A 13,786-nucleotide genomic window follows, 5' to 3' on the forward strand; every position below is an offset into this window, starting at 1 on the left:
GTCGAGTAACTTTTAGTTATGTATATGTATGCTCTTATGATATTATGTTGGCCCCTTTAATCTTTGGTTATACTTCCCTTTTGGGTGCCAGACATGTTTTAAAAATTGTTTTTATTGAGATGTAATTCACATATAGTTTAATTTTTAAGATATGTGATTCAGTGATTTATAGTGTTTGTCGGTGCCTACAGAAATCAAAGGTGATGGATCCCCCAGGAACTAGTTACAGGCAGTTGTGATCTGCCTGATGTAGGTGCCGGGAACCAAACTCAGGTTGCTGCAAGAGAAGTATGTGTCACTAGTCCCTGGAAAGTCCTTTTCAAGTTTCCTTCTTTGATATGTGTGTGTCAAGCCACTAAAGGTTTGCCGCTGATTAATGACAATATTGAGTTACTCTCTCTGTTCTTCTAAATCTTCTGATTCCAGCAAGGTGGACTATTTCCCAGTAAGACTAAAGCAACCTGATTCCAGCAGGCACTGACATCCTAAAAAGGCTGGATGTTGCTTTGTGTGGGATGGCTTCCCCAAGTGGAAAGAAAGGAGAGCACACTTGGTCCATTAGCAGAGAGAACCTGTTGGCACATGTGCTACAGGGAGATGATGCAGGCAGGAAGATGGAGAAAAGCAATGAGCTTCTGAGTTTGTCCCAGATCTGGAATCAGCCTGGCAGAGAGCTTCGTGTGGAGAGTAATGACTGTAACACAGGCCCCAGTCGTCTTGGGTGATCACTCAGAGCAACAGCTGCTTTTCACAGAGCAGATTCAGGAGAAGTTCAGGGAGATCTTACTGGCAGCTTGATGGATAGCCAGTTAAATAAGTTGATTCTCCTCTGGATGTGTGTTTGGAGGGAAACACATGTAAACATTGATGTGATCAGAATATTGGGGCCTGATATAAAATCCGAAAGGGTCAGATGAGGGTTCACTGTGAAATCCATCTAGATCACCTAAAGTCACAGAATCAGTGAAACTATAGATTTCTTTCAGTGACTTTGTGAAAATGAGGTTGATATTCGTTTTGTTGCTTTCTGTCTGTTAGGTAGAGAATTGGTCTTGAGCGTGAAACCTGGCTCCTGCTGTGAGCTTTTGGAGCACATCTTGTGGGTAGCAGAAAACCCCTAAAATTTTTGGCTCCAAAGGTCTGCCTTGCTTTGAACTTAGGGAAAGTTTCTGGTGATGGTCACTGAAGTTTTATTCAGACACCAGAGGACACCATTAGCCTGGGTTGGGCTGGTCAGGGTCCCACATCCTAGGCCAAATCATTTACTTCCCACAGGTGGGTGATGTCACCTTTAGAGAGCTAATGGACAGTGTACCTGCCTCCTTGCCTGTATCTCATATTTCATTGTATCACAGCCTATCATCATCATCACCACCACCATCATTACCATCATCACCATCATCACCATCATCATCATCATGTCCATCATCTCTATCTGTTCAAAGATTCCCTATGAGTGTGAGCCCTGGATAGATCAGCAACCATAGCACCTATACCTGCCTCTTCAGCCACTCCAGCTGCAATATTGGGAGAGATGAGCACAGCCTCTAGGGCTAGCTCCTGTGTTCTGGGAAATAGGCACAGCTACCTTCTCTTAGAAGACCAAAACAGCTGTACTGTGGAGGAGGAGGTAACTAGGGGAAGGAATAATGATTTGTAGGTGAGATGCAAGAGAGAGGCCCTCAAGAGGAATTCATGTGATCTTTATTATGTTCTTAGGAAACAAGGAGAAGCATGGGCCTACAGTTCCTGAGACATGACAGGACTGTGCAGAATGGTCCAGAATGTCTAGTAAATAACACAGCAGATGGTCCACACTCAAGTGGCTCAGAATAGCATTTACAGTTCAAGATCAAGTTAATTCTAAGACACCCAAGGTCAGATGTCTCAATGTCCAGTCTTAGGGTCCCTTGTTGCTTTCCTCCTCTGCTGGTGTCTGGTGGTATGCACTGTGAAGTCCACGTCTATGATCATGCCTGCTGTGTGAGAGAGAGGATAGGATTTGCTATTCCTAGAACAGAAGGCCAGATGCCCCTCCTGCTGGATGCTGGATGCCCTGACAAGATGTTAAGGATTTCCTGTAAGTCTTAGCAATTCAGAGAATTCCTTCTTTATGTTTGTTCCTTTTCTTGGAATTGCTACCCCTGTCCTCAAACTTTAATCTTTTCCTGACCGACAAGAAGGGTTTTGCTTTGGTTGTGTTGTCGTGGTGGGGATCCGATCCCGTCCATGCTAGGCTAGTGCTCCACTGCTGAACTAGCATCTATATCTCCTCGCTTTCTCCTTTAGAATGACCAGTTTTATTGTCTCAGAAGATTTAGAAATTTGAACTGGGAAGGGATGTTTACAAGTGACACATGTACACGTACTGTTTTCCTACTCGAGCCTCTGCTGAGCCAGAAAAAATCTGCCTCCTTCCAGTTTCCATGTCCGAAGGCAAAGGGGGTGGGGTGGAGTGAAGAGAAAAACACACATTCACGTCTTAGAAATTTTCCTGCCACTAAATATCCTTATAGTTACCACATAAAAATAACTCTATATACTAGAGAGCCAAGATACAATATGACCCCTTGTTTTTCCTGAGCAAGAGCTTGAGGTGAGGGGTTAGCAGTTCAGTTTCCTCCACAAGTAGAGGGAACACAAGTCCCCCACATTTTCAGTTCCCCAGCCTTTTTATAACCACATAAATATCATTATGCTGTTTTCGTACTGACTTCAGAGTATTTTGAACTCCTTTTGGAAGACTCCCATTAAGAAACAATTTTTCATTTCAATGACAACAAAGCTAAATCCCTAGTTAAACCAACTCTTGTCTCAGGATCCCTTTATGTTCCTATAAACCCCTAAAGAGCCCCTCAGAGTTTCTGTTCGCGTGGGCTGTATCTCTTGGTATTTGCCACATTTGATTTTAAGACCTAGAAATTTAAAGAGAAATTAATTCAAAAGAAAATTGTATTATATAAATAACATTTTATGGAAAATGACTACTTTCTAAAATAAGAAAAATTTGCAGATTTCCTTAACGGTTGACTTAAGAGGAGATGGCTGCAGTCTCACATTTGCTTCTGTGTCAGTCTGTTGTCATTTGTTGATATCCTTGAAGTGAGCCAGCCTCCCTTAGATCTGCTGTGGGGAGAAGAACTTCATGGACCTCTGAGAGGGTCTGAGGAAACTTCAAGAGTTTCTGAACTATTTTGAGGACTACTTGATTAAACAGATTAGTTACCAGAGTCTATGATTATCTTCTAAATTAATGGTCAATGTACACAATTATGGATTTTATTTTGATGTTTTATTTTTTGTATATGTATGTATGTATGTATATGTGTGTGTGCATATTCATGTGTATGCAGAGGAGCAAGGATCTGTGTGCACAGGGATGTGGATGCCAGTGAACAACTTTAGATATTGTTCCTCAGGTGCCTTCTACCTTTTTTTTTTCCTTTGAGATAGGGTCTCTCTCTGGCCTGGAGTTTGCAGAGTAGGCTAGGGTAGGTGGCTAGCAAGCTTCAGGGTTCCATTCTGCCTCCACCGCCCCAGTGGTTAGAGTAAAGGTGTGTGCCTACAGCGTTTTCCATGCCACGTTATAATTACACCTTAGGAAAGAACAGCCTGACTCTCAGCATCTGTTGTAAGGCCAAGAGTGGACACCAACTACTGAGAATTTGTTCCTTCAAATTCTCTTGGAACTGTGCTTCCAAGCGAGAGCCCTGCTTTTTCCTTATTGACGCAGTATATTCAGCATGAAATGGGTAAGTAAAAGTCAAATCCTATCTTACCAGAGAATCTTGCCCTTTCTGATCCCTAGACCTAGAACAACGCATAACACATAATCAGAAATGGATGTTGTAAATTTCTCTCAGTACTTTCAGTGAGATAAGCATGCTATTTGCAGTGTTGTGATGCTTTGATAGGTAAAGATGCACACACACATTCATGCCCTATCTTTGGTGGAGGGCAAAGAAGGGCCTGAGGGATTAAGGCCATGTGGCCAATTCACAAGAGGAGCACATGGCTCAATGAGCTTTTCACATTACAAACAGTAAGCCAACTTATTTTTTAATTAATGAATTAATTAAAAATATTTTATTTTTATTTTATTACTTTTATTTTATGTGTATGAGTGTATTGCCTGCATGTATGTAAGTGGACTCATGTTGTGCAATGCCTGCAGAAGTCAGAAGATAGCATTGGATTCCCTAGAACTGGATTTATGGATGATTGTTAACTGCCATGTGGGGTGCTGGGAATCAAACCCAGGTCCTCTGCAAGAGCAGCCAGTGCTCTTAACCATTGAGCCATCTCTCCAGTCTCTATTTTTAATTTTGTAAAAGAGAAGTAAAGATCTTTATTTTGAATTTAGGTAACATCTTGATGCATTGAGCTTTGGAGAAAGAATAAGCTCACTATTATTATTATTATTATTATTATTATTATATGTGTGTGTGTGTGTTCTTGGAGATTGAACTTGAGCCCTTGTGCTTACATGGCAAGCACTTTACTGACTAAGGTGTCTCCCCAGCCCCACTGTGATATTCTCATACATGTGTATAATGTACTTTGATTATATTCTCCCCAACACTCTCTACTCTCCTCCTTCTGCTCCTGCTAATCTTGTTCCTCTTCCCAAACACTCCCTTCTACTTTCATGTCTTACTTTTAAAAAAATATAGATTATGAATATAAGAGAAAGGGCATATCACTTGTCTAGTGATTGAACCCGGAGTGTGTTAAGCAGGCACTCCACCACAGAGTTATACCCCAGTCTAATATTTTTCTTTCTGAGTATAGCTTCTCTTCTTAATATATGATCTTCAGTATATGGTGAGTTTTTTATTTAAAACTGTGTTTAGCTGAGAAGGCAAGGAAACTGTGAGTCACATACCTCAGGAACAGTCAGATGAGAAGGCATTTGGCTGGCTGACAATGATCCCTTTCCTGGTTGGTAGGTCAGCTTTCAACCTGAGGCTGGCTCAGTTTTCATGTTTCTCTAGTCATTGTGAAATAAACCTAATGTCTTCAACTCCAACAGACACGGTGATAGTAAAATTTACTTTTGTTTATCCACTGGAGGAAAGCCCATGTATGGTGTCTCAAAATCACGTGCCTTTAATAGTGCCCCCTCTCCTTACAGAAATACAAGGAATATGAGAAAGATGTTGCCATTGAAGAAATCGACGGCCTCCAACTGGTGAAAAAGCTGGCAAAGAACATGGAGGAGATGTTTTACAAGAAGTCAGAGGCAGTGCGGGTAAGTCCTCTGTGTTGCCCAGAGACACGTAGCTTCCGGGACTGGAACTGATGAATCCAGCTTGCAAAGGTTGAGTACTATGGAAACTCTTGTATTTCCTCAGTCTGGTGACCAAGGAACGTGATTTCCCATTGTCCTTTTTTATGTGGAGTTCCAGTGCAAGTTTTTCTCTTAGGATGTTATGTCTTCAGCAGGGGGGCTGCAGAGAGTGTGTTCTCGACTCTGATGTGCTCAGTAACTACTCAGGGTCACTCAAAGTTATGCTGTGGTTCAACAAGGCAGCTGGAGAGACCTTAAGCAATGATCGTCATATTGCAGAACTGAACATCTCAATGGGCAGATGAAGTCTGGAAGAAGTTGGATGTTCTCCTTTTTTTACTGGAACATTATTGAGATTACAGTGTTTTCATTGATCAAAAGAGCTCACTGAAATTTCATAAGATTAGCCATATGAACGGAACTACAGTACACAGGGGTATGGTTTCAGATTTCTAAGATGGCTTGCTCCTTTATTTCTTAGCACCAACCAAGAAGGGCATCTTATTTTCTTGATCTGGGCCATGTGAAATTTTCAATATCCTATATTGATGCACAGTTATGTAGAAAATTGCAGTCTAGTTTTTTTTTTTTTTTTTTTTTTGAGACAGGGTATCCCTGTAGCTCCAGCTGTCCTGGAACTCACTATGTAGACCAGGCTGGCCTCAAACTCACAGAGATCTGCCTGCCTCTGCCTCCCGAGTGCTGGGATTAAAGGCGTGTGCCGCCATGCCCAGCTTGCAGTCTAGTTTTTTATTCCTAATATCTACTTTGTTTAACTTTCCATTCTAAAAACTTCTCCTAAAACATTTTGCCATAAACAGTAAGTTCCTCCTTTAACTTTTCTCATGCTTAATTGCCAAACCAAATTTCAAATTTCTTTAAGTTATGTCTATCTTAGACCTGCTAGTTTCACACCTCTACTTCCCCCTATTCCGTATTGGAGAATCTTTGTGAAACCATGAGCTTGACCTGCATATAAAGCCCACCTTATCACATATGTGGCTTTGCTCTTTGGTAAAACAATCTCCATTGAGCCTTGATCTGTTCATCTATAAAATCGGGGCAAGATCACACAGGAACAAGGGAGGACAAAGCAAAGCTTGATAGTGAAGCATTAGCACAGGCCCTGCAGGGATGTAGTGCTCAGAGAATGGGGGCCACTACTGTGAACTGGCTTTTGTTGAAATAAGATCAGACTTCTTGATGGAAGCTCCAAAGAGCCTCAAAGAAAACACTTTTATCTGCCACAAAACAGTGTGCCGACAGCCAGTCCTGGAAGCTGCGTGGTGGTTTTCAACATGTCCTATGTCACCACCTTGAAGCATACAGTTTTCCTAAGGGACATGGCAGCACAGTTCCCATTCAAATATCAGAAGTAGAACCCTAGAGATAAGAATAATAATTTAAAAATCATTTATGATCATTTTCTGCTTAAAAATGGACCTTTCTTTGATAGAGCTTTTAGAACATATTGAAAAAATATCAAGCACAGTGTATTAATTAATTTTGTCACTGCTCAGGCCAAATATCTGACCATAGCAACTTCAGGAAGGAAGGGTTTATTTTGGCTCACAATTTGAGGGTCAGTCCATCATGGCAGAGAAGGCATGGAGGCCAGAGTGTGAGGCTGCTGGTCACATGGCATCCGCAGTCAGGAGGCAGAGGGAGTGGACTGCTGCTGTCAGCTTGCTTTCTCCTTTTCAGTCAGTCTAGGACTGCCTGGCACCGAATGGTGTCATACAGATTCGGAGTTGGTCTTCCCACCTCAGTTAAATCAATACAGAAATTCCCTCACAGACAAACCCAGAGCTGTGTCTCCTAGGTAATTCTAGATCCGTCAAGTTGAGACCCAAGATTAACCATCACACAAAGAAAAATAAAATCACCTAACATTCTCAGCATCTGGCATAAAAGTCCGGCTGGCCTTCTCGTGTGCTTTCTTGACAGTCTCTGCATTTCTGTGTGTGCACTTGTGTGCGTTTTTCTTCTTTCTAATTCACAAATGATGGCATCTGTTCACCCTTTAATCCAGTTTTTTATCTTTTCTTTCTACCACCCTGTTGTAATTTCTCTCATCATTGCACCTTGTGATTTTCTTAGATGGCTGAGTAACATATTAGTCAACCAGTACTTAGTACCGATTCCACTGCTTCTACATATTTGGACATTTAAGTTGTTTGCACCTTTGGAAATGAGTGTTACTACAGTGAATCTTCTTGCATGTTAATCATAAACCAAGCATCCTGGTACCTACTACCTGCTGGAAGGATTTCACCTGTTCTCCCGTATCTTGTCCTAATAGCCCCATGACTGAGGTTGCTGTCATCACCTCCAGTGTACAAAAGGGAGACTGAGAGGTAGAAGTTACGTAGCTTCTCTGAGGTCACATTGGGATGGGGCTCCCAGCTACTAGTGTCTGCATTGCTCCTCACCTCTGTGTGCTCAGTTTCCTGACTAGACCTTGGTTTCCTTAATGTGAATTCCCAACCCTGGAGGGCAGCTCAAAGGTTCCTAACCTACCTTTAAGGTTTATGTGCTTTGGAAAACATTTCTGTCCCATTAAGGCTATGTCAGTTCATGGCCCTCCCAGTGATATTTAAGTACTTTCCTGAATCATCCTTACATGTATATGCACATATATGTGAATGTGTATTTTATAATATACATTCCTATGATATATGTACACTTTTGTTTTTCATTTAATTTTATTTTTAATTTGGGAGTTTTAAAAATTTATTATAGTGATTGATTGATTTAGTGTGTGTGTGTGTGTGTGTTTGTGTGTGTGTGTATACACATGTGCCACAGTGCATGTGTGGAGGTGAGAGGACAGCTTGCAGGTATCCGTTCTCTCCTTCCACTATATGGGTCCCAGGGGTTGAACTCAAGTGTTCAGGCTTGCCTGATGGCAAGGGACTTGATCTTCTATTTTTTTTTTTTTTTTGACTCAGTCAGTCCAACTGTGTAGTCAGGATTGACTGGAGAGGGGAGATAGACAAGATGTCCCACCCCTAGCTGAAGAGCTTTTGGCAGTTGGTAGGTGCTGGGAGAATTAGAGTCACGTTTCTTTATGGGTCTGGCTCTTGTTAGGTCAACTACGCTCCAGTGGATGGCCATCCACCCAAGAGTATATGGGCCACACAGGAAAAGAGGACACCACATTAGGTGGGTAGGGATGGGGGGTAGACCTGTGGAGTGCAGTGAACATGATCAAAGTACACTGTATGAAGCTCTCAAAGAACTAATCCATTTTAAAAAATATTTATTAGTTTTATTTTATGTGTATGAGTGTTATGCCTGTATGTAGGTAAGTGCACCCGTGTTGTGCAATGGCCACGGAGGACAGAAGAGGCTGTCGGATCTCTTGGAACTGGAGTTACGGACAGTCGTTAGCTGCCATGTGGCTGTAACGTCTTGAGTGCCAGGGTTACAAGTGTGCGTCACAGCTTGCTTGTTTTCATTTTATTTTAAATATTTTTTTTCTGTATGTGAGTGTGTTGTCTACATGTTTGTAAGTGCACCTGTGTCATGCAATGCCCATGGAAGTCAGAGGAGAGCATCAAATTCCTCTGGAACTGGAGTTATAGACGATTGATAGCCACCATGTGGGTTCTGGGAATCAAATCCAGGTCCTCTGCAAGAGTCGCCAGTGCTCTTAGCAGCTGAACCATCTCCCCAGTCCCTTTAAAAATATTCTATCCTATTCTATTTTTCACTTTTTCTGAACTCTTGCAGCAGCATTATCAGTTTGAATGGGCAAGTGCTGCTTTCACGTGCATTTCTCTGTGACTTACAGAACTTTAGTGTAGAAAAGAAAATACGTGTCCTTCGATTCCACCTCCACAATTAGCAGACAAGAAAACCGGGCTGTTTGGAGCCTCAGGTGCTTGAGGGAGGGCATGTGCAGCATGCTGCCGTGACGGAAACACGGGAACCTGGACCTTGCAACATGGGAACCTTTGCGATGGGTATAACATGGGCTTTGGAAGTGCTAATCCAAATTTTATTTCCACCCCAAGGTGAGAGGCCAGTGAGGACACCGTCTAACCCCTGTGGGCCTCTCTTTCCTCTCGTACCCTCCTGGAGCTGTGGGACGATCACGTGCTTATACGTCTAGGGAGCTCGTGATGCACTTGGTCCTGTGCTAATAGGTTATGTCATTTAGCTCTTGTGTTCACCCCAGGAGTTGTGATCATTGTTCTAGAAATGAGCAAACAGGCTGAGCTGCATGAAGTCGCTTACCCAGGTCACACTCCAGGGCTTGGTGGGGTTTGTAGTTTTGCATCCTGGAGAGGTAAGTGTACACCATTGCTGTGTATCTGTGCGATGCACAATGCCTGGAAAACAGAAAACACACTGTGATGGGGCTGTTTCTTCTGGTTAAGGGCTTCTTTCATCATTTGACAGAGGATGCACCTGGGTGAGGATGGCAGGGAGCGTGAGCTGGGTTCAGCCCCTATGTATTGTCTAATTCTGAAACCATTTTGCTCTAAATTAGTGAGGGTAAAAAAAAATCTATTTGACATGGCTGGTGCAGTTCCTTTGAGAAGAAAAAGAAATTGCTCTGAATTGAAATGTTTCCAGGATAAAGGCAGCCTAGATTTTCTGAAATATATGTTTCAAAATACACATACAGCTGCTTTTAAGCAGACTTGATTCTGCCATATCTTGGTGAGCACAGCACTGTTCTGTGGTGTCTCACCCCTGGGCTTTTATTTTTATTGTGGTCCAGGGTCTCATGCCTGCTAGGCAGTGTTTATCCACTAAGCTGTAGCATCCAGTGGTCTTCTCTGGAGACAGTTGAGCTGGGCCTGGTCCCCACTGCAACCAGGTACCTCTTTAGCAGCACTCAGGAGCCATGCGGCACTGTCACGGTTTATGTTGAAACCAAGGGAGTGGTGACTGGGAGTCTTTGTATTTGGTACTGGACCCATCCTATAGCATTGTATTAAAATGCTCCAATCTAAAAAGAGTGTGGTCCTTTCCCATGACTCCCACCAAGAGGACAATAGCCCAGGAACAGAACAGATTGTAAGATTGTTGGGTCCCAAGCCCTTGTTCCTACCCCTAGCAGTTTGTATCAGGTCAGCATTGGGGGCCTCCATCCTTCTTGGTACCCTGTGCTGGTCATGTGTCACTCGTGACTTAAGAGCATGTAAAAAGAGAACCTGATTGGCACGCAGCAATGAATGTTCAATTGCTGCCGATGTGTGTGAAGTGCCTGGGGACTGGCACTAGCCATGGAGGCAGTGGTCATAGGCGCACCTTTGATCTATGCAGGTAGGTTCCATTAGTTCTGGGGAAATGAGACCAGCAACCCAGCCCCTTAACACACACAGCCTGTCATCTCTGGTCTGTTAAACAATGTGGATCTTCTCTGTCTCTCTGGCTTGATTTCATCATTTTCCCCCATCACTTCGCCCAGTGATTAGTTGAATCAGAGTGATTTTATCATGCTCAGACCCTATTTGAATTCCTCTCCACTGTGCAATTATCCTATCACAGAAAGTCCTATTTTTTCCCCGTCAGATGTCTGAGGTAAATGTGAGACCTAAAGTGGCCTGCCCATTACATAACCTCTGTCATCGGGCTGGTAATGGACTACATGCACCATTTTTTTTTTTTTGGACTAGCAAATTACAAATAACCTTAGCTTCCATAATTTCCATTAGCATAATGGTGCTTCGTTATGGCAGCGTTTCTTAACTCTATTTTCTAGCATGTTTTAATGCCATGGATGGTTTGAATAATTTTTGTAAATCCGCCGGGAGGCCAGCTCCAGGTTGTTTGATAGAGCGGTACAGCGGCTTACTTTTGTGCAAAACAGTTATGCACAAGGCACCATCTCCCAGTTTCTGTATTCAAATAGATACATGCTACCAAGCCCTCCGTGCATGTTGCTGAGCGGTTGATGTCAAGTTTCCGTTTCCTTTGAATGGACAAGAAATGGAATCAATTTGCTTTTAGTTCATTAACATTACAAGGAGCTCTTCCAGATGCTGGAGTTAGCAGAAATGATATGCACCTGTCTTCCACCAGAGGCACACTCCCATTGGGCCATTCCAAGTGACACCTGGACTGCTTGTCTGTGACACAAGTCAGAATTCATCTGAGAGACTGGCAGAAGGCAACTTTGACATAGCTTCCCTGTCTCCTGAGTTGCTGATGTTAAGAAAGGTACCCAAAGTGAAGGGAAGAAAAAGCATCACACAGAATATTGCTTGGTCATGGTTATGTGGACAGCTGGCTTCCAACCTTTGTCTTTCAAATCCAGCCCTCCGCAAGGAGTAGCCTCAGCTGTCAATCACCTGGAAGCATCTGCTGTGGCTCCAGGGAACTCCGAGCAGGCAGAGCTAAGAGTGCACAGAGAAGACGTCAGAAGGAGCTTTGCAGCTCCTGACATCACTGATTATGAGGACATGCTTTCAGGACAGACTGTAGCTTGGCCCTGGGAAAGTCACAGGATTCAGTGATCTTCTGTAGTTTGTATCACTGACCAGACATTGGGAAATTGAGACAAAAGAAACACCATGGAGAATTTGTAATTTCATAGGAGCATCTGCCAGGATGGTTTATGAAGGGCCTTGGGGTGTGAAGAGCTGTTTTGCCTTCACTTCCCAGATCTGGGCAGACTCGCAACCCCTCCCATCTTCCCAGGGGTCCTGGTTTCTGCACAGGCAGGGTTGACTCTATGCTAAGTTCTGTAAAGCTCAGACCTCCACAAACTGAAACACTTCTCTGTGGAGAGGGGTGGGAGAACACTGAAATAGTATATGTTTTGGTAGTATATCAAACTAAACATTAAGTATTTTATTGACTATTGAAATAATCAGAAGTATCTAATGGGACAAAATTGAGTGAGGACTGCGTGTGAAGAGACATCAAAAGCAAGCAGTGAATAAACTCATGACATGAAGAGTTTGTTGTTTTCAAACCTGTGGCTAAGATACTTAATACATTCCCCAAGCACCCTGAATCTCGTACCTGTGAATACACTTGATCCTCTCGCACCTCTTTTCAGATTTCCATTGATAAAACGAGAAATCAGCACTTGAAAAGTGTTTTGCTTAAAAATCTATATTCTTGCTTCTTGGAAGAACGCAGAGACTAGATTTCGTGTTAAGTTCTCTCCTATAGCTACCTCCTGTTCATCGCGGAACTGATTCCCATTATAGCTGTACTGTGGAAAGTAATTGCTGTTGTACAGTAATTCAATTTCAGTGCATTCACGCGTCAGTTCACCGATAGGGGCTTATCTAGAGAAACCTGGGCCTGGAAAGCCTTTTATCGAGAAATTCCACATGCACTTAGTTGTTTTTTTCCTAGGTAACGAATATCAGTATTTGCATTTAATAAACATTTACCTTCTTAGAAAAATGGATTTCTTTCCCTTGCTGTGGAGATTTATACCAATCTTCCAAAAAGCCAGAGGGTACTACTAAAGCAACTTTCTTTAGATGTTTTTGACTGGTGCATGTCTACGTATGTATGACTATAAAACATATCTATGTTCCCATGTAAACATACACACTGAGGCATACAAAAAGCTGGAAGTGCCTGGGGCAAGTGGATGAAGCCGAAGTTATGAGGGGCCTGGTTGTGACAGGGCTAGAAGAATCCTTTTGGTTTCAAAACTCATTGGTCTCTATAGACAGTATGAGAATTGGTGGTGAGGGATGCTCTCAAAAGGCTGTCCATTCAGTTGGAAATGAAATGAAGTTTTGCTAATAAATTTCTAAGTCAAGAAAGGCTCTTTAACATTTTCGATTCTCTTCTTTAGATATTCAGTCCAAAATGAGTTATTAGAGGTTCTCAGGAGCAGAACACAGCCACTCATTGTGAGGATTACTGTTAGTCCCCCAGTAAGAGCTGTAACCAAGTCTTTCTAAAAAACTTGTTTTATGCCTTGTTTTTGTCTTTATTTTAAAATCTAAGTGTTAAACCCAGGACCTTATAAATGCTACACTCATACCACTGAGTTTCCCCCTTCCTATTTCCGCTCGACTCAAAATTTCAGCATCTGTTTCTTGAAAGTAGAATGAGTGTGTCTGAGAAACGATGTGTTCTGGGGCTGGAGATGGCTCAACTGGCTAAGAGCACTTGCTGCTCTTGTAGAGGAACTGGGTTTGGTTCTCAGCATCCATTTGGAGAACCACAAACTTCTGTAACTCTAGTTCTGTGGAATCTGACTCCCTTTTCTGGCCTCTGCTGGCACCACATCCACATGGCACGCATGCATGCAGACACTCATACACACAAAATAGATAAATCTTTTAAAAATACTGTTTTCTGCTTTCAATCACCAATGAAGAAAGAGGAAACTTTTTTTTTTTTTTTGCTGATGTCTCTTGTAACTACTTTCATCAAGGGGGCAAACTGGGTAATCTGTGAATTGACCAGTTGCTGATAGGAAATATTGTCTGTCCTGTACACATACAGACCTTTTCCTTATCATTATTCCCTTAACAGTGTAGGGAAAAGTGGTTTCCATTACAT

The 13,786-nt window shown here is 42.5% G+C and overlaps 1 protein-coding gene across 4 annotated transcripts in view; it reads left to right on the plus strand.

Annotated features, from left to right (window-relative positions):
• Cacna2d3 (calcium voltage-gated channel auxiliary subunit alpha2delta 3) overlaps nt 1-13,786 on the plus strand; it is a 918,594-nt gene that overhangs the window by 207,203 nt on the left and 697,605 nt on the right. For all 4 annotated transcript variants that reach the window (XR_003846886.1, XM_008851835.2, XM_008851836.2 and 1 more), the window contains exon 3: nt 5,135-5,251. Coding sequence is in view for 3 of the 4 variants with exons in the window: in XM_008851835.2 (XP_008850057.1) it covers nt 5,135-5,251 (117 nt within the window). In the remaining variant the exon portion in view is untranslated. The remainder of the gene's footprint in view (nt 1-5,134; nt 5,252-13,786) is intronic.

Source organism: Nannospalax galili, unplaced genomic scaffold (assembly GCF_000622305.1).
Source record: "Nannospalax galili isolate Female #2095 unplaced genomic scaffold, S.galili_v1.0 scaffold485, whole genome shotgun sequence".
Lineage (NCBI taxonomy): Eukaryota > Metazoa > Chordata > Mammalia > Rodentia > Spalacidae > Nannospalax > Nannospalax galili.